The 22,254-nt window shown below is 41.5% G+C and overlaps 1 protein-coding gene across 1 annotated transcript in view; it reads left to right on the top strand.

Annotated features, from left to right (window-relative positions):
- ass1 (argininosuccinate synthase 1) overlaps positions 1-22,254 on the top strand; it is a 185,751-nt gene that overhangs the window by 77,320 nt on the left and 86,177 nt on the right. The window contains exons 7-9 of the mRNA XM_063073558.1: positions 231-301; positions 588-618; positions 21,175-21,265. Of these exons, the coding sequence (XP_062929628.1) occupies positions 231-301; positions 588-618; positions 21,175-21,265 (193 nt within the window). The remainder of the gene's footprint in view (positions 1-230; positions 302-587; positions 619-21,174; positions 21,266-22,254) is intronic.

Here is a 22,254-nt window from a genome sequence, read left to right as displayed (position 1 = left end):
CAGATACTGGAACTAAACCTAATGATGCTGTTTAATTATATCCATTCAATGAGGTTAAATGGATTGGAATTCTTGAGTGCTTTTTAAAGACAAATTTGAACTTCTGTTTCTTACTATGAGCAATTACCTAGTATTTTGTCACTCAAGGCAGTGAGAAATGTTTTATTTCCGAGCCACCCCCTGTAACACATGCCAACTTATGATATTTTTGAATTCTGCTTGGATTGTAGGAACATGGCATTCCCATTCCGGTCACTCCCAAAAGCCCCTGGAGCATGGATGCCAACATCATGCACATCAGGTGAGTGAAGTCCAGCAGCTGACCCGTGTGGTTTTAGAAAGAGAAAACAGAGTTCTGAGCTTGGCTCCTCTATCACGAGCTGTCTGATGATTGAATATGCAAGAGTTTTATGCAAGTTTTAATTACTGATAGACATGCACTGCAGTCGGTGTTCTTTGCAGATTTGTAATATTTTAATTTTAACTACTAAGTAAATTATTATTTAAAATATTTGCAATCATAATAAGTTCAGACTCTCACACTGTAACTTTCACTCTGTGTACATTGATTTTATGTTTTCCCACAGCTACGAGTCTGGGATCTTGGAAAACCCTAAGGTAATATTTCATGACCTTGAAATACTCTCAGATATGCCATTAAGCTTATAAAGTGTTATGTCTATGACCCATAATTTGAAATTTCATGGGGGATGAGGGTGAAATGGCAAGGCCAAGCCCTGGTACCGTTATCATCTGTGTTTTAAAGGTTTTTATTGCTGTTAAGATCAATGGGGAGGGAAACACTCTGTGTGACATTGTACAATACAATGTCACATCCAAACAATAAAGAAGCAATTAGACAGATGAGGCACATTCACAGAGGACTGCTTCAAAGTTGCCAGCTTGCAGCAGTGGTTTTTCTCATTGTGCAACGTAGGGTCTTGTTTGATCGAAGGTCATGAACTAATACAATTTTCGATGCAGCAGCATCCAATAGACTGGCTTCCCCATTGCCATTAGCCATTTTCATGTCCACACTGCAGGCTTTTATCTGTTTTTACTATCATGTTTACTCATTTATGTGGAAGAGTGATGGGTAAGCTGCTGGTGGGTTTTGTATAATCTAGAGGAAAATGAATTTTGCTGTCATGAAACTTTGCTTGAAAGAATTGCAAAGCTAAAACTGTCCTTAAGTGATGTAACATGTTGCCTTTAGATTATTAAATGTTGGAGGAAAGATTTTCCATCCCTATCTGTGTTTGATACCACCCAGATCTATGTGGTAACACTTTAAAAATTAATGGGAAGTTGCATCCGTTAAGGCGTGTCTGTGTTCCTGCCACAATCGGTAAGGAGTTCGTGCTTCTCCCCGTGACTACAAGGGTGTCCTTTGGGGGCTCTGATTTCCTCCCACACTCCAAAGCCATAGGGGTTAGTGGTTAATCGGACGCACGAGTGCAATTGAGCAGCACGGGCTCGTGTGCCGGAAGGTCCCGTTACTGTGCTGTGTCTCTAAACGAATGAACTAAATGAAATGTTGCTGCAAAGAGTCTGGAGGGGTATCTCTGGGTTGTGCCGATGGTGCAAGGCTTAAGATTGACGCTTGAATGGTTTAATGTCACGCCAACCTTGGGAGGTTTTGTTACCTTGAAATAAACCAAAGTGCAAAAGAAATATAATCTGCACCTTAAATAACCATTGCAGCACCTTTACAGCATGCTAAGAATTTCCATTTCCTTTCTACTTAGCTAGTGACAATTGACAAGCTACTTTTGTGAATTTGATATGAAAAGTTGGCATCAATTTTACTTTTGCTGAATTAATTGCAGATAATGTGAAAGAATTCAGGTCGCAGTATTGTGTGAAATTCCAACCAGTGATGCTGGTGCATGAATTCCGTTGTCATCTGTTTTAATGGAAGCTTATGGACTTTAATGGGTTTATGAATGTTTATTCTAACTCAGTTGCTTGAATTCCTTGTATAGATTATTGGATTCCTAGATGAGAATTATAATTCACTTCGATTGATAACTTTTTAAACCTTCTGTATGGAAGACGACCTCCGCACTCCCAACAACCCCCTCCCCTCCCCAACTCACACACCTGAGTTGTATAATCTTGTATTAAAAGATCCCATATCCAAGCCTCAACCTGGATCTTACAGTCATACAGCAGAAGAAACTTCCTGCTGGCTTTTGAACTTCTGGCGAGCATTAAGGAGCCAAAAACCGGTCGGTATTTTTCCTTCTGGCATCTGCCTTCAGTACTGGTGCATGTGTAGGTAGATTGAATCCAGCTGTGATGCCCAAAGTAGTCCAGAGACAACACCAAAGCTGAGCAGTTACAATGACATAGCAGCAGTACTGTCACCCGAAAGAGGTGTTAAAACCTTCTGGGGGAAATGACATTATAATCGAACTTTCTCCGGCTGAGGGCCTTAGATGCTGCTGTGATAAACGTCTGGCCAGAAATCTGAGGTGGGAAGACTTCTCAACCTCGATGTTAGTTGATTTGGCTGTCCTGATTTGAAAATGCAAATCTACTGCTTGACCCTGCGGGGAAGATTTCACATCATTACATCGAGAGATGTAAATTAATTGCATCACATTTGAGTGAGCACAGAGTAACAAAAGCCAAGCACAGGAACTAACATTTGGAGCCAATGTTGCCATTGATATTTATGGTCCAAACTCGTACCTCTCATCCCTCTAACCTAATATCAATGCAGCTATAAAGAAGGCAAGGCAGTGGCTACGTTTCATTAGGAGTTTGAGGAGATTTGGTTTCTCGCCTAAAACACTCAAAAATTTCTACAGATGTACTGTGGAAGGCATTCTGACTGCATCGTCGCCTGGTATGGGGTGGGGTGCGCTACTGCTTAGAATTAAAGTAGGCTGCCGGAAGTTGTTAAACACAAAATACTCTGCAGATGCTGGGGTCAAAGCAACACGCTGGAGGAACTCAGCAGGTCAGGCAGCATCCGTGGAAACGATTGGTCGACGTTTCGGGCCGGAACACTTCGTCAGGACTGTAGGGGGAAGGGGCAGAGGCCCTATAAAGAAGGTGGGAAGGAGAATGCTGGTAGGTTCCAGGTGAAAAACCAGTAAGGGGAAAGATAAAGGGATGGGGGAGGGGAGGCAGGGAGGTGATAGGCAGGAAAGGTGAAGAAAGAATACGGGAAAACACAATGGGTAGTAGAAGGAGGCGGAACCAGGAGGGAGGTGATAGGCAGCTGGGGGAGGGGGCAGAGTGACATAGGGATAGGGGAAGGGAGGGGGATGGAATTACTGGAAGTTGGAGAATTCTATGTTCATACCAAGGGGCTGGAGACTACCTAGACGGTATATGAGGTGTTGCTCCTCCAACCTGAGTTTAGCCTCATCATGGCAGTAGAGGAGGCCATGCATGGACATATCTGAATGGGAATGAGAAGCACAGTTGAAGTGGGTGGCTACCGGGAGATCCTGTCTGTTGTGGCAGGCGGAGCGGAGGTGCTTGACGAAGCGGTCCCCCAATCTGCGTCACGTTTCACCGATGTAGAGGAGGCCACACCCGGAGCACTGGATGCAATAGATGACCCCAACAGACTCACAAGTGAAGTGTTGCCTCACTTGGAATTGCTGTTTGGGCCCTGAATGGTGGCAAGAGAGAAGGTGTAGGGACAGGTGTAGCACTTGTGCTTACAGGGATAAGTGCTGGGTGGGAGATCCGTGGGGAGGGACGTTACGGGCCAGGGAGTTGCAGAGGGACCGATCCCTGCGGAAAGCGGAGAGGGGTGGAGAAGGAAAGATGTGCTTAGTGGTGGGGTCCTGTTGAAGGTGGCGGAAGTTGCGGAGGATAATGTGTTGGATCCGGAGGCTGGTGGGGTGGTAGGTGAGGACAAGGGGAACTGTCCCTGTTGTGGTGACGGGAGGATGGGGTGAGAGCCGAAGTGCGGGAAATGGAGGAGATGCGGGTGAGGCCATCATTGATGACAGCAGAAGGAAAACCATGATCCTTAAAGAAAGAGGACCAATTTGAGATATCCTGGAACGGAAAACCTCATCCTCGGAGCAGATGCGGCGGAGGCGGAGGAACTGGGAATAGGGACTGGCATTTTTGCATGTGGCGGGGTGGGAAGAGGTATAGTTGAGGTAGTTATGAGAGTCAGTGGGCTTGTAGAAGATGTCAGTGGACAGTCTGTCTCCGGAGATGGAGACTGAGAGATCGAGAAAGGGGAGAGAAGTGTCCGAGATAGACCAAGTGAATTTGAGGGCTGGGTGGAAGTTAGAAGTAAAGTCGATGAAATTGACGAGCTCAGCATGGGTGCAGGAAGCAGCACCAATGTAGTCGTCAATGTATCGAAGGAAAAGTTGGGGAGCAGTACCAGAATAGGTTTGGAGCACAGACTGTTCCACATAACCAACGAAGAGGCAGGCATAGCTAGGGCCCATGCGAGTTCCCATAGGAAGTTGTTAAACTAGTCAGCTCCTTCATGGGTACTAGCCTCCACAGTATCCAAGGCATCGTCAAGGAGCAGTGCCCCAGAAAGGCGATGTCCATTATTAAGGACCTCCACCACCCAGGACATGTCCTCACCTCATTGTTACCATCAGGGAGGAGATACAGAAGCCTGAAGGCACACACTCAGCGACTCAGGAATGGCTTCTTCCCCTCTGCCATCCAGTTTCACCCACGTGCCTTTACAGCCATGTTTCATGACAAGGGCCCTCAGGGCATCTGTTCAACCCGCCAACACTAGCTGTACTTTTTTTATTTATGTTTTTGCATTAATTTTAATTTAACTATTTAATATACATATACATAATGACTGTAATTCAGTTTGTTTTTCGATATTTATCAAGTATTGAATTATACTGCTGCCGTAAAGTTAACAAATTTCACGACATATGCTGGTGATATTAAACCTGATTCTGATTTGGATAAACCTTTCAATCTATTTTCTATCCTTACTTTCCTCATGCTCATCAAGTTCCCTCACAGGGTATATTTCTGCCATGAGTTTATCGCTTATCCACTATGGAACTGAGTTTAACATTCCTCCTGCTGTTTGGATACAAGTGAAATGTCAAAATGTAACTCTACCTGCCCCACATGCCCTTTACAGCCATGTTTCATGACAAAGGCCCTCAGGGTATCTGTTGATCAGTGGAGTGGTTAATCATCTTAAAATCTGGCTCCCACAGAACTATTAAGAACACGATTAGAAAGGGCTAGGAAACAGAACATAAGAACATAAGGAATAGGAGCAGGAGTAGGCCATATGGCCCGTCGAGCCTGCTCTACCATTCAATAAGATCATGGCTGATCTGGCCATGGACTCATCTCCACCTACCTACCTTTTCCCCATAACCCTTAAATCCCCTACTATGCAAAAATCTGTCCAACCTTGTCTTAAATATATTTACTGAGGTAGTCTCCACTACTTCATTGGGCAGAGAATTCCACAGATTCACCATTCTTTGGGAAAAGCAGTTCCTTCTCATCTTCATCCTAAATCTACTCCCCCGAATCTTGAGGCTATGTCCCCTAGTTCTAGTCTCACCTACCAGTGGAAACAACTTCCCTGCCTCTATCTTATTTTAATTTTATATAAGTTTCTATAAGATCTCCTCTCATCCTTCTGAAGTCCCAGGCGACTCAATCCCTCCTCATAGTTTATCTCTGAATCAACCTGGTGAGCCTCCTCTGCACTGCCTCTGAAGCTGGTATATCCTCCCCACATTAATTGTTTAATGTGGGGAGAAAAACAGTTTATATTTAAGGTCGGTCGTATTTATCAGAACACTTCTAATGGAGAGTCTGAAATGAAATCTATCTGTTGTTATGTTTGAAGTATGACTTGCACGATTTGTTTTGTTTTCGGTTTTCTCAAATCTGCTGTCTTTTGCTTTTGTAAATCTGTAGCCAATTGGAGGCAGGAACTGCTGATCCTGTTTAGAGCAACGAGTGATTGGGTAGCTGGATGGATAGTGATTGATTTTGTGTTCGGACATGAAACTGCACCTGCTTGAAGTTTATAAAGAGTTGCCTTTATGGCTTGGTGAGCGGTGCGATCATTCGAGTCGAGTAAGATGTTCTCCTAAGGGGATTGTCTATTGGTGAGGCCTCAGTGGCTGTAGGAACCAATCCCAGATCCATATCTTGCGGTGCAGTGTTGGTACGAGTAATTGGTGGCTGTGGTTAGTGTTTGGGTCTTTTGGTTGTTCAACCCCCCCTTTCACAGCTGCTGCTTGTTCTCTGCAGCCCAGCTGAGGTCGTTCTTATGTAGCGCAGCTCCCTCTTGAACAGATTTCCTCCATGTATATCTTATTGAGTGCAAACCTTCCCAGTTTTTTGATATAATGTTGAATACCTTCAGGCTGATTTAGATGTTATCTTTGAAAGGTTTCCTTTGCCTATCAGGGGCTCACTGACTTCCCTTCAACTGGAGTAAAGAATCTGTTTTGGAGATGTGAGTTAGCCATTGGATGGCATGTCCTAACCATTGGAGTTGGTATTGCTTTATCATGGAGGAGATAGTGTTCATGTTGACATCTTCCATTACACTGGAGTTAATGTATCTGTCCTTCCATCTGATCCTCAAAACCTTCTGTAAACATCCTTGGTGGCGTTGTTCCAGGGCTTTCAGATGTCTACACTGTCCATGATTCAGCTTCAAACAGTAATGTAGGAAGAACGACTGCTCTATAGACCAAAAGTTTTCTTTTGACCTGTAGGTCACAGTCTTCAAAGACTCCTTTCCTTAATCTTGCATAGGTTCCACTAGGCTGTGGTTAATCTCTGAGTTGAATATATTTGAAGCAAGCTGCTGGCTCTGGTCTAGACTGTTCACTAATTTCAAACTACCTCCGATAACTATTGGAACGAAGAACTGGAGTAACTGAAGAATAACATGCTGGATAACTTCGCAGTAACTTTAGTTAAAGTTTTTACAACTTAGCTTTCATTGATGACTGCCAGAAATCTCTTTTGAGTGAAGCAGTCACTGCTGCCTGCTGCAACCAATGGAAACTGGGTTCTGAAGGGATGACACCTAGATCAGTCCTTGATTTGTATTTTCATTGGAACATCTAAGTGATCTTTATCAGTGGGGCCACTGCTTTTCCAGCTGGGCTACAGTCCAATTTGTTGATAAATTGGTGTGTTTTATGGAAAAACAGCACCTAGTTTATTTCTCAATGTGAAGCAAACTGTGACAAGATTTTCGTCATTGTGACTCAACTCTTGCTAATCTCACTTTGAGATCACCAAGTCATCTGAATTTCTGCTACTAGAAACATTGAAGATTTATTAAAATTTTAGAATTGTGCTTTCTGATTTTATATAGTTTCAGCGTATTTTTAATTTTCTAAAAACCTGGTCTGATCTATATACAAGGAAAAATAGTCAGCTCACTGCCTGTGGAAAAACACACAGTCCTGAAGGAGATCTCCAGATATTTAATACAATACTGGGTTGACTTTTCTTTGCAATTAAATGCATCAACAGTGATACATTTGAAAGAGTTATGATTAATAGGTAATCATACTTGTCTGCTAAGTACAAATTGACACAATTATGCCAATGTTTAATTGGAGAAATTGCTGCGTGTGTCCTGCCCGTTTCAAGATTTAGTTATTCAGTGACTCTTACTGCGATGAAGGCATACAATTAAAATTTCTTTATATTTTTATCAACACAGATGTAATTTACTTTAAGAATCGAAGTTTTAAAGATTTTTTTAAATGCAAACTTCTTTGATCAGGCCAATTTGCTTTGCAGTGAAACTCTAGGCTAATAGTGGGGAGTGGTGGTGGTGGGTGAAGGGAACGGATTCTGAATGTGTGCAGTGACGCAACAAGAACATTTGGGCTACAGAGAATTGAAAGCAGATGGTATAACCATTTTCTGCTTTTGTGAGGCCGATTGAAGGGCAATGAGGCAGCTAATGCTGGAAAAGATAGAAATTTACTTGCTTTAACTTCATGCAGCAGCCTGAAAGACTTCATTCAGGCCAAGCTCAACAATATCAAGCGATTGAATAAATGTTATCAGCATCGATAGCTCTACATGATGGTTTAGTTCACGGCCCATTTGCCTCCAATTTCTTCTCTTCACTCCTTTCTGGGTAGACTTTCTTCAGAGTCTCTGCGGCTGACATTGCAGACTGGCCCTCCTACCGTGAGGGCTAAATGGAAGGCAGTGATACAGTGTACAAAACGATTTGTTTTCCTGAGCTGCAGCAAGCGGAACGCCGAGCAATCACGGAAAGCTGATCGAGCAGCAGTACATTTTCATTTTAAGAAGTAGTCGAGGTCAGATTAAAACGAGGGACACTCCGAATCCTTCTTTCAATGTTTGGTAAAGAAGAACAAAATAATTTAAGTAAAATTTTCTATATGTAGGAAGAGACTGGTTATTGTGTTTAAATAAAATGTATATGGAGTGAGCTTAAAGTGCTTCAAGTCAATATCTTTCAATCATTACTCTTTAATTGGTTCACCTTGTTTCTGTACAACATTAACCCTAGAGTTACCAGCGAAGGTCATTGTGTAATTGTGCGGTTCTTAAAATAACAGAGCTTGGAGTATCAGCTGCCTTTAGTGAGTCTGTTAAGGAAATTATTTTTCCATGGCTTTATTTCCAGTGTCTGTGTGTTTTTAAACATTACTTAAGAACTATTACATAGCAATTATATTTGCAACATCTTGCTACTGTCTGTAAAACAGAAAATACAATGGAAATCACCACAAGGTCTAAAAGAGTCGGCTTTAATTTCCAGAAATTTGTATGATCTGAATAAGATAAAAATGTTTTTGTTAGTCGCCACACTGACATATTACATTGTGCTTGCTATAGCTTGTGTTCTCCTTCATTGTTTGCTGTCTGTTTCATACCAGTACGTCAATCACCCCAGTCCCAGCGCTGATGCATTATTTTATAACTGTTTAAAACTGAAATAGGAAAGTGCCACCAGAACTTAAATTTACAATGATACATAAAAGGTAAAATGAAATTTATTGTTAAAGACCACGGCAGAGTTTTTTCAGTTGAATGGTACATTTTAGATGGTGTAAGTCAGAAAGATTAAAATCATGGCCTTAATTATCATTGTGATTAGATTGGGTCCCATTCCATGCAGTGATTCTCAGTGTATTCACGCAGCTCTGAACTGGTCAATTGATGATCTCCCTACTCGGGCAGTGCTCCGGGGAAGTTGTGAAAAGAGGGAGAAATATTATTGAACCCCAAGTGCACCTGCTTTCCTGTTTTGTGCCGTATCCATCGCAGTCCCTGTTAATTCTTCTCCCTTTAATTTCGATTTGTTTTCGGTGTGAAGATGTCACAGGCAAGGCTAATCTTTATTGCTCATCCCTAACGGCCCTTGAGAATAGGGTTCTGAGCTCGAACTGCTGCTCCCTTTCTGGTGAAGCTTCTCGTCACGAAGGCAGTGTCAGGATTTGTATCTAGCAATGTTGAAAGAAAATGATTACATTTGCAAGAGCAGATGGAATTCGACTTCAAGGGGAATCTGCAGGACATGATCATCTCATGTCCTCCTTGGTGGTAGAAAATACATCCTCTCAGTTTAGGAGATGTTATTGGAGCAGTTGGGTAAATAATAATGTTGCATTTAGCTAATGTGGCATTGTACACCAATGAATGATGACAGTAGCTGGCCGGTGGCATAGTGGCATCCGCACTGGACTACGAAGCAAGAGGTCCTGGGTTCGAATCTGGCCGGTTCCTTGCCTGCTTTCCATTCATGCTGGGTTGAGTACTGAATAGACAAAAATGCTAAGTAAATGGTGAGGGTACTGCCCATGCGCCACAAGGCACGGAAAGGAACAGCAGAAGCAAATGATTAGGGTGATGGATAGACTGCCAGTCATGCTGGCTATTTTGTCTTGGTCACATACATAAAATGCTGGAGGAACTCAGCAGGTGAGGCAGCATCTGTGGAAAGGAATAAACAGTCAACATTTCAGGCCAAGACACTTCCACCAGGGTTGGGTCCAAAACGTTAACTGCTTATTCATTTCCATAGATGCTGCCTGACCTGCTCCAGCATTTTGTGTGTTACTCTGGATTTCCATCATCTGCAGAATCTCTTGGGTGTCTTTATGCTGTTCAGATGTTGATGGAGCTGTACTCATTGCACTGTTGCCTCTTGTCTGGCAGATAGTAGCAAAGCTTTCAAGTCCCAGGAGGTGAGTCACTTGCCACAGAATACCCAGCCTCTGACATTGTCCTGTACAAAGGAAGGCCTTAATGAATTCCTTGTCAGTGGTGACTCCAGGTCATTGGTAGGGGGGAGCTTGGAGACTGTAATGCCTTTGGAAGCAAGGGGGAGGAATTAGGAATCTTGTATCAGAGATGATGATTGGCTGGCACTTTTGTGGCATGAATGCCTCTTATTAGACTCTGCAGGAATGTTGTCTTGGTTTTACTGAATGAGCCAATGACGTCTTTCATTTTGAGTATTTGCAAAATGAATTGAACTTTGGGTAAAGTTTGTTGAAGCAGCTGGAAATAGTTGGGTTTAGGGCAGTGACCCATGACTCGTATGGTTGATTGTCAAAAACTACACATACTTTCATGTGAGATGTGAATCCCCTTGATGCCCATTAGATTTACTTGGGTCCTTTGATGCCACACAGCCAAATGATGCCACCAATGACGAGGGCAGTGATTAAACCAACTGGAGCAGACTATTGCGATTTCTGAAGAAGGTCACTTCCTATTCTCTGATGATCACCTCGGCCTTGGAGTTCACCCTTATTCAGTTGTACCAAATGTGCTACAAGATGAAACTTTCAAAGTTTTGTAAGTTGAGAAGTCTCTTGTTAAACATAAGTGTATGTTTAACAATACTGCCGGGAGTTGAATTTCAGAGCTCTTCTGTTTGGATTTGGTCAAGAAATGACTCTGAGGAGAGTTAGAACTGTAGACTAACACATCATGAAAACAGACCCTTCACTCAGCCCAACTTATTGTCGTTAATTGGAGGAAAGTATAGGGGGATGTCAGAGGTATGTTCTTTACAGAGAGAGTGGTGAGAGTGTGGATTGTCCTGCCAGGGGTAGTAGTAAAGGCAGGTACACTAGGGAAGTTTAAGAAACTCTTAGATAGGCACATGAATAGTAGAAAAAGTTTAGGGTTATGTAGGATGGAGGGGTTAGATTGATCCTAGATTCTGTTATAAGGCAGTGTCAGTGAACAACACGAACATGGGCGATATTCTCCACAAAACTATTTCTTTCACTCCTTTTACGTCTTCCTTTTCTTTTAAATGTGGTCCTGGTACTGTTGGACCCTGTGATCTGCAGTTTTGATGGTGTGTTTTCAGACCAATTGAGCAATCTGGCACTTTCCTGTCTCCAAGAAGGTTCTGGGAGGCAAGTGGCCTCGAGGCTAGGAAGCTCGCCTCGATTCCATTTCTCACCGATTTGCGTGATATGTATTTTGCGCAAGGGGAGGTGTTGATATTTTAGTTGCCAATTGTGTGATTTTTTTTACGTGTGGTGGTGGGGTGAGGCGAGGGGGTGGTTGATGTTGCCTTTTGCCCGATTTGTTTTTTATGCGAGGTGGGGTTGATGTTTGTCCTTGAACGAGTTCCATAATTTTCTTTGTTTCATGGCTGTCTGTGGAGAAGACAAATCTCAGGGTTGATAATAAATGTACTTTGAATCCTTTGAATAAGGTCGCACATCATGGGCCAAAAGGCCTGTACTGTGCTGTAACGTTCGATGTTCAATTGTTCTCTCCTGAACTTAGAATGAAGTCATGAATGTCTTGTTCAGATCAAGATTACAGCTATCAGATAATAAATTAATATGCACTTAAAAAGTCCTAAGCCTAGAAATTACATCGTATTATGCACATTTTTAATTTATATTTTAATCAACCAGGAAGCTTGCATTACCCAGGGAGCTCACTTAGTAAAATTGGGTGTGGGTCTTCTGCACACGTCAATATGAATACTGAGGCAGCTGGGTGTGCTCTGGCATCATTGAAGTAACTGCTCTGTGCTTGGCTGATTACAAATAGAGCCCGGCTTTCATGCTGAAATCAGTTGTAACTGAGAAGCACACATCAACCTTCTCGTGGTGCCAAAGGCCCAATCATAACTGGTCTACTCCCCCGGAGGTAGCATCTACATTTGCCTCCGCTTAAGACATAAGATAAAGTAGCAGAATACGACCATTCGGCCCATCAAGTCTTCTCCAGCTTTCAATCATGTCTGATTTATAATCCCCCTGAACCCCCATTCTCCAGCTTTCTCCCTATAACCCTTGATGCCCTTTCTCATCAAGAACCTGTATTTCCTTCAACCGATGTTGGTATATTAAATTGTTTTATTATTGTCACATATACTGAAGCTCAGTGAAGAAGTTTGTTTTGATCGATACAGTTCATTTCATCACATCAGGACAAGGGAAAAACAATATCCAGTTCTGGCACCTTTACTCAAACATGATACTAGCTTTTAGACATGTTACAGTTCCTAGGCTATGGGCCATGATATCTAACTTGGTTTGCTGCTCTCACTCGTTAGGAAACATCTGACCTCCACATAGCAGTCTGGTCAGCTTCTTAGTTATTGTTAATCAACATCAATCACCAATGTTCCACGCCTTCCTTGGAAATACTCCCCAGCTCTTCCTTCACTACATTACTGACTGCATTGGAGCTGCTTCCTGCACCCACGCTGAACTTGTCACCTTCACCAACTTTGCCTCCAACTTCCACCCTGCCCTTAAATTCACTTGGTCCATTTCTGACCCCTCCCTCCCCTTTCTCGATCACTCTGTCTCCATTTCTGGAGACAAACTGTCTACCAATATCTTTTATACACCTACTAACTCCCATGGCTACCTTGCCTATACTTCTTCCCACCTTGTCTCCTGTAAGAATACTTTTCCCTTTTCTCAGTTCCTTCATCTCCACCGCATCTGTTCCAAGGATACTGCTTTCCTTTCCAGGATATCAGAGATGTCCTCCTTCTTCAAAGAACAGGGTTTTGCTTCTTGCACCATTGATGCTGCCCTCACCCGCATCTCCATTTCCTGAACATCTGTGCTCACCCCACCTTCCTGCCACCTTAACAGTGATAGAGTTCTTCTTGTCCTGTCCTACTGTCCCATGAGCCTCTGCATCCAACACACCATTCCCCACAACTTCCACCAACTCCAAAGGGTCCTACCACCAAAGGCATCTTTACTTCCCCCCACTCCCTGCTTTCCTCAGGGATCGCTCCCTCCGTGATTCCCTTGTCCATTCATCTCTTCCCACTAATCTCCCTCCTGGCACTTATCCTTTGTTATGCACCTCCACTCCCATCTGCCAAAAGCAGAATTTCCCAGTGGCGAACTTTTTTATTTTCTATTCCCATTCCTGTTCTGACGTGTCAGTCCGTGGCCTCTTCTTTTGCCACAATAATGCCACTTTCAGGTGTAGCAGTAACACCATCTACGTAGCCTCCAACTTGATGGCACGAACAATGATTTCTCCTTCTGGTAAAGAAAATTCCCCTCCCCCTTCTGTATTCTTCTATTCCCCAATCTGGTTTATTATCTCTTCTCAGCTGCCGATCATCTCTTCCTGGTGCCCCTCCTTCTTCCCTATCTCCTATGGTCTACTTTCCTCTCCTGTCAGATTCTTTCTTCTCCAGCTCTTTACCTTTCCCATCCACTTGGCTTCACCCATCACCTTACAGCTATCCTCCTTCCCCTCCCACCATCTTGTTGTTCTGTCGTCTTCCCCCTTCCTCTCTAGTCCTGAAGAGAGGTCTCGACCCGGAATGATGACTTTTCATTCATTTCCATAGATGCCGTCTGACCGTTTGTGTTCTTCCAGCATCTTGTGTGTGTTGCTTTGGATTTCCAGCATCTGCAGAATTTCTTGGGTTTATTAATCACCGCTTTTTAACAAATTTGTGTAAATGTCATCTCTAAGCTTTACAACATTGCCATTAGTTCACAAAGAGTGTTATTTTTGTACTTTTATTGTCGGTCTTTTGTATCTCTAAAACTCGGAAACAGTTCCTGCCGTTTCATGTGTTCCCTTGCTTATGACATGAAATAATTCTAATGTCTTGTGACCATCTTCGGCTCTCTGAATTGCTCATCTGAGACAAGAGAATGCTTTTACTACAAAACTCTTTTATTTAAAAGATAGATTAGAATTCTTCCAGACTTCTAACAAAAGGAAGAGCAGGTTGTGAACCTAATCCAATTTTTCCTATGACTATCAGGGGTGACGGGATAGAGATATGTCTCTAGCAAAAGAGGTGTAAGACACTCCTTCCCTCTGCTAGCCTGCAGGTCACCCTTGGGCAAGATGTAGCACCTACTTAGCCCCTGCTGATCAGGGTCACGCGAAACCATGGGAGCAGGTGGTCAATCGTCTTATGAGCAGCTGGTGCATATCACAAGTCTTGGTTATGCAGCCACTGATGCCAATCTCCGAAGAGTATTGATAATGGCTGGGGTCAGCCATCTTGTAAAGACACTGCCCAGAAGAAGGCAATGGCAAACTGCTTCTCCAGGAAAAATTGCCAAGACCAATTACAGTCATGGAAAAACTATGATCACCCACGTCATACATAAAGAATGAACAGACGAATGACTATCATAACACAAATTCAGACCTTTTTTAATTAAATCAAAAGCTGCATGTTTCTTGGCATCACAGCTGGTTTTGTCTTCAGAGTGTGTGAATGAATTGATTGTATTTTGGTCATATACAAACTTAACACTAAGTTTTAAAACTTATCCTTTTTTGAATGCTATATGGGATTCGGATTGTAGAAATCTGACTTTGTAGACAAAATGTTTCTAAGAGGTAAATTCCTGATCACACTACAGAAACTTCCCGATTTACAAAGCACATTGTTGCAAATGGCTACTCCTCAGATTACAAACACTCAACTAGCATACAGCCCATTCATACAAAAGACCATTTGGGAGCCAGGAGGATGGATTTGCCTGTTGCTGCAGGGCTGTAGGCACCTTCTGGTATCCATGAACTCGGTCTTGGCCATATTTCTGACTTGCAAACTGATTAGCTTACGAACAGTTCACAGGAACAAAACCCAGCCCTAACTTGGAGAACGACCGATAGTAGGAAAAGTAGATTTGAGTAGAAAAATATTTTAAAGATCTTTCTCATTTTTTTAAAATAATCTCAACATTATAGCATCATGTTTACTATTTAGCAACTATTACAGCACAACCAATCCCAACAGCCATTCAATGACTTCCTTTGCTCAGTAAACTAAATTAATTGTGCCGGCAGTCCAGTGTTGAAGATTGACAGATATGGATTTTGTTAAGGATGGCTGCATTGTTTTGTCAATCTACTCTAAATATTTGGACAATTTTCTTTCTAATACAAACTTTTTTGAAGGAGGAAGGATATTTTTGGGGGTTATGCTAATTTCTGTCAAATACCTCAGGCTCATCCCTCATTATAATTCACATTGTTGTAATTAAGAACAATTTTTAAGCTTTGTACGCAGTGTTTGATACAATTCATAAACTGTATTCTTGCCCTGTAGCCAAGCTATCTTTAAAAGAAAAGATCCATCGCCATGCCACGATTGATACTGCTAGTATCTTAAATAAAGCATTCCATCTATTGACACAGAAATATTCTCTAAATGGCTTCATCTTAAGCTCTCCTATCACAGGCACACAAAATACCCATTTTTTTTAATAAACTGTGGTGGTCAGACATCTGCCAAGGTCATAGATCTGCAATGGTTTTCATTCAATACCAAATCAACTCAAATTTTATATCAACTGCAGGCTTTGCCTCTTGCTTGACTAGCTTTTCTAAGCCTGCTCTCACTCCAGCTGAGCACATGTCAAAGGATGAGATGAAATCAGCTTGAGGGGAATTAAAGCCATGGTTTTTCTAACCTTTTAATATTATCACAACATCACCAAATTCAAAATAAACTTTTTAAAATTTCCATTCTGGAAGTCTTTATATATACATTAATATCATGAGTTAATATCTGAAGCTTATTTTTGTTCTATCACCACAAAAAGAGATTAAAAATAGCGACGCAGTGTTCATGGGTTCATTGTCCATTCATAAATCTGATGGTAGAGGGGAAGAAGCTCTTCTGAGAATTGCTGAAAACGTATGTGCATGAAATTACAGTTTGCGATAATCTGATTATTTTTGGTTGCTGAAGAAGAGAGAAGTTGTTGCAAACTGTGAAATATTGCAGCAATTATTTCTCCATCTACATGGAGAAAAACATGTAAATGCTTTAATTTGTGAAGAACCCTTGCAGGATTTGTACTTAGTGCTGAGCTTGATTGGTAATGCCCTGTTTCACTGTCACCTTCTGCAGTTCCTATCTGTGTTTCAGCTGCCAAAGTTAGAGATGAGAACAGGATTTCAAATAGGGTCTTATAGATTCCCATGACTATAAAAGAGATTCCTATAGTACAGGTCGTGCCCCTTATTTGAAATTCCAAAATATGAAAAATTCGAAATCCTCATTTTTTTTTGAGCACTGACATGATGTCACAAATGGAAAATTCCACAAGACACTGGGAAGGTTCCCAGGCAATGCGTAGGTCTCTGTGCACCGCAGACAGTCCTGAGAAGAGAGCTCACATACATAATGAACAGAAGTTAATGAAAAACACTGCATAAAATGAAAAAATGAAGATCTCGATTGTGTATTGACAGAGTGTATTTGTCAGCATCGGAGTGAACATACTGTATGTCATTTAACAGTTTGCTGATCATGAAAGAAGCAAAGCTCTATCATATTGAACTGAAAATTAAAAGTAATTGTGAACATTGCAGAAATTTAGCAAAGGGCACGGCATTAAATTTTTGAAATTTATGCTGCTCGTGAAAATTAGCACCAGAACAAGTCTATGATGCTGATTATTACCTTTATAATACCTTACATAATACGTAAAAAAAATACAAATAAAGTATACTGTAATCATTTAATCAAAACACGACATCATATATGGAGTCTGAAAGCCTGCCATTGCCTGTTGCTGTTCAACAGCTGATTCTCCCGATGCTGCTTTTGTTACCCGAACACACTATATTTTCATTACATTAATGGTATGTAATTAATTTTTACTGTTAAATACATATGCATAATGCACATGCGTAAGACAAAGACTGCTTACCAGTAGCACATAAATTCAGAATTGAAATGATGGCAGTCCCAAGCATCTCATTATATATAAGATAATCCAAAAAAATCCAAAACACTTCCAGCCCCAAACATGAGAAAATCTGCGAACGCTGGAAATCCAAGCAACCCACACAAAATGCTGGAGGAACTCAACAGGCCAAGCATTTTGGATAAGGGATACTCAACGTGTATTGTAAAATTAAAGCATATGGCTTACGTACATACCTTCATTCCCACAAATGGCATAACTAGTTTCTCCTCTCTCTCTCTCCACTTTTAGTAATTGTTCTTTCCGATTAGTCTTGTACACTTTTGATGTCCTTCATGTGGAGGAGTGTTTACCACATTGAGTGTTTATTTTATATTTTCTTACTTATGGACTTAAGTAAAAACAGAATTTGTTCATTGTAACACACACAAAATGCTGGAGGAACTCAGCAGGCCAGGGCAGCATCTATGGAAAAGAGTAAACAGTCGACGTTTCGGGCCGCGACCCTTCATCAGGACTGAAAAGAGAGATGAGAAGCCAGATTCTCTTGTTTAGAATTAGTTCATTACTGAGGACAGCCTGCAAAACTCAACTATCAGAGTACACAGATGCGATAGTTTTAAACTAGTTTAAACTATTACATCTATTCCATTTAAAAACGGGTAGTCTAAGAACACAGATCCTGCCGAAGGGTCTCGGCCCGAAACATCAGCTGTACTCTTTTCCATAGATGCTGCCTGGCCTGCTGAGTTCCTCCAGCATTTTGTGTGTGTGTTGCTTGGATTTCCTGCATCGGCAGATTTTCTCCTGTTTGTCAGTTGTTGTTGCCCCTCCTTTCATTCACATTTTATTTTGTAGCTGTTGTGGGTTTTGTATTTACTTTGAGATTTGCCTGGGAGTACATTTCTATGATGAAAGCAAATGTTGGTGACACAGCACTAATGGATCCAAGCAATAAATGTGTGCTCTCAGCATTTTATTCCCATTTTCTGTAAAAATGCATAACTATTTCCTTCAAGTTTCCCAGATCAGAACGTTTGAAGTTTAGTTAAAACTTTGCCAGTGCTGCTTTGCAGGGAGGAGGTACAGGAGCCTGAAGGCACACATTCAAAGATCTCCTCCCCTTCTCCATCAGATTTCTGAATGGACAATGACCCAACCCATGAAGACTACCTCACTATTATTTGCACTAATTATTAATTTGATGTTAGTTACTGCCTGTTATGTCGCTGGCGTCTATAGCCGCATTAATTATATATCTTATTGAAATTTATAGCTGTTTTTATGTATTGCATTGTACTGCTGCTGCAAAGCACCAAATTTCACAACAAATGTCCGTGATATTAATCTTGAGACTGAGTCTGATTCTAAAGCCCATTGATGAAAGGGGAAGAAAATCTTTAATAAACATTTTTTCTCCCCCCTCTTCTGCTTTTCTAACTTTTTCCTCTGTGTGAGGCAACCTATGATTTGCCTTCCTCTGCAATATAAAGGTTGAGGTTCTTTAGCTTGTATCCTGTATCACATAGAGACAAACTAACCTGTATCTGTGTGAGACAGCATGTACTCTGTCCTGATGAAGGGTCTCGGCCTGAAACGTCAACTGCACCTCTTCCTAGAGATGCTGCCTGGCCTGCTGCGTTCACCAGCAACTTTTATGTGTGTAGCATGTACTCTGTGATCACTTTACCTAATGAAGTGAACACTGACTGTATGTTTGTGGTCTTCTGTTGCTGTACCCATCCACTTCAAGGTTCGACACGTTGTGCGCTCAGAGATTCTCTTCTGCACACCGCTGTTGTAACGCGTGGTTATTTGAGTTACTGTTGCCCTCCTGTCAACTTGAACCAGTCTGGCCATTCCGCACTGACCTCTCTCATTAACAAAGCGTTTTCACCCACACAACTGCTGCTCACTGGACTTTTTTTTGTTTTTCGCACCATTCTCTGTAAACTCTAGAGACTGTTGAGTGTGAAAATCCCAGGAGATCAGCTGTTTCTGAGATACTCAGACCGCCCCGTCTGGCACCAACAATCATTCCACAGTCAAAGTCACTTCGGTCACATTTCTTTCCCATTCTGATATTTGGTCTGAACAACAACTGAACCTCTTGACCATGTCTGCGTGCTTTTATGCATTAAGTTGCTGCCACGTGATTGACTGATTAGATATTGACATTAACGAGCAGGTGGACAGGTGTAGCTAATAAACTGGCTACTGAGTGTAAGTCACAGAACCAGCATTAGGAGAGACTGCAATGCTTGCAGAATGAATTGACAAGTAAAAACATCTTTAAAAAAAGCTTTTTTTTTGTCTTTTTGCACCACTTCATTTCTTTCGAATCTACAATGCTGCAAAATGGTGGGGGAATGTAAAGTGGAAGCTCCTTTTAGATAACTCTGAGTCACGCAGTTCAAATACTTAGTCATCTGTTATTCCATAGGTCACTGCTTCAGTCTTTGAACCCTTTGTTGAGTGTGAATTCAACTACCTGAGCAAGTTCCATTATTTAAAGTCCCTTTTAAGAACAGCACGAGAAATGATTAGGTTTCTGCTCAAATCTTCACAGAACATTTACTTCAAAATGGTTGGAATTTTCACCATGAACTCAAACTAAATTGAAAAATTTCCAAGTTTTTTTTTTCTCTCACACAAACTGAGGTTCCTTCTACTTCGGCAGTGCCTTGACTCTGGTACTGAAATGCTATATTAAGTGAAACATTGAGGGGAAACTCACTGACGGGAACCTGTTCATTGAAGGGAACAAGGTAAAACAGAAAGTATATTGCGAATGTCAGAGCAAGAGGTGGAAGCTATTTCAAGAAGCAGCGATTTCATGAATATCTTTTGCTCTTAGGATATAGAATGATATAACTTAGCACGGGACCTTCAGCCCACGGTGTTGTGCCAACCTATTCAGCTATTCTAAGATCAATCTCACCCTTCTCTCCTACATAGCCCTCCGTTTTTCTTTCATCCATCTGAGAGTCTCTTAAATGTCACTGATGTTTCTATCTCTACCACCACCCCAGCAGTGCATTCCACCACACCCACCTACCTCTATACATGCCCCACCTTAAAATGATGCTCCCTCCGATCAGCAATTTCAAAGTTCAAACTAAGTTTATTATCAAAGTACATACACGTCACCCTGAGATTCACTTTCTTGCGGCCATTCATGGTAGAATAAAGAAATACAATAAAATCAATGAAAAACTACTCACAAAGACCGACAGACAACCAACTTGCAAATAGTCCGTGCAAATACATAAATAAGTAAATAAATAATACAGAAAACATGAGATGAAGAGTCCTTGAAAGTGAACCCATAGGTTGTCGGAACAGTGCAGTGTTGAAGTGAGTGAAGTTATTTATCCATGCTGGATCAGGAGCCTGATAACTGTTCCTGAACCAGGTAGTCTGGGACCTAAGGTTCCTGTACCTCATTCCTGATGGTAGCAGTAAGAGGAGGGTATGGCCTGGATGGTGGAGGCCCTTGATGATGGATGCTGGTTTTTTGGTGGTGGTGCTTCTTATAGAAAAGCCCAGTGGTGGAGAGAGCTCTGCCTGTGATGAACTAGGCTGTATCCATCACTCTTTCTATGTCTCTTATCATCTCTTTTAACCAATTTCCCCCAGGATCAATAACGTATGTCTATGACTATGACTATCTTGCACACCTCTATCAAGTCACCTGTTATCGTCCTTGGCTCCAAAGAGAAGAGGTCCTGCCTGCCCAACCTATCCTCACAAGACATTTTTCTGTTTGAAATTGGCCAGCGTAGGCTCTCCTCAGATGGGAAACAGAATTTTTTTCAGCCTTTTGTTATATTACTGCATAGCAAATAAACTGCAAGTGTTGGAGAAAATAAACACAAGCAGCCAATCTTCCTCTCTCAAAATGATTTAAGTACCTCCTAATATCAGAGTACAGAATGGCGATTTTGGAAGCCTGACAACATTTTAAGTGTGCTATTGAAATATTATAGCTAAAGTTGATTTTCTTTTGCTAATATGACAGAACCATGCACCAGATGGTATGCTGACCATGACAGTTGACCCAATAAAGTCCACGGACATTCCTGACAAACTGGAGATTGAATTCAAGCACGGTAAGGGATTATTTTATTCCATTTTATTGTGGAGGGTGGGGTTTCAAGGAAAGATATTATATAAAACTAGCAGGCAGCCATAATTAGTTTCTGAACTGCAAAATTTAAAATAATCAATATCTAATTTGCTGAAAAATAAACTGACATAAGGACCTTGCTTGGTTTGTCACTCCCAACTTTGGACGGCCCATGATTTCCTGTCCATTTAAAATTAATTGCAGGAGGAATTTGCATTTGTATAGCATTATAATTATTGGACATTGAACTTCAGCTGGGACCTAATCAGTGATTTATGACTATTTGAAGTAACCATGGCTTGGCTCCTTGTGCGTTAGTATTCGTAAACCCATATTCTTTTTTGCCAGTTTGTCATATGCTGTTGAATTTCGTCGGAAATGAAGTGCCTGTATACCTCGTCAAAGCTGCATCATTTAGTTCATATTGAGTTCATATTCATTATTTAGTCCTCTTATTCTAAACATTTTCAATTATCACTTTGCCACCTTAAATTTCATCTCACCATTTATAATTTCCTCAGTCCCCATTCTCATGAAGGCTAATATTATTTTTGCCACGTTGGAACTTTGCATCATTTTGCAAACTTCAGAAAATGCCCCATATCCCAAAGTTTACATCAGTAATGAAAAGTGCATTAGTGTTAATCCTGTTAGCTGATGGACCTCATTGTATACTTAATGGATTTCAATTTTTCCAACCAATCTATTGTAAAGCTATTTATCAAAGGCCTTTCACCACGTCAAATGCACAGCCCTCTCCCATCAGTGCAGGATTATTCCTTTGAAAAGCTTAATCGAGCTTGGCAGATACTACAGACCTACACTGACTGTCATTCATTAACCAAGTGGCATATGTAAGCATTAATACCACAGCCGTTGGGCTGTACTTACTAGATCTTGGACGCAGATTTTTTGACTTCTCAGTCCTCTGGCACCACTCCCATTTCAAATGAGGATTGGAAGTCTGTCTCT

This window comes from Mobula hypostoma, chromosome 21 (assembly GCF_963921235.1).
Source record: "Mobula hypostoma chromosome 21, sMobHyp1.1, whole genome shotgun sequence".
NCBI lineage: Eukaryota > Metazoa > Chordata > Chondrichthyes > Myliobatiformes > Myliobatidae > Mobula > Mobula hypostoma.
The sequence above is the reverse complement of the archived record's forward strand: the minus strand, read 5'-3'. Positions and strand labels throughout refer to the sequence as shown.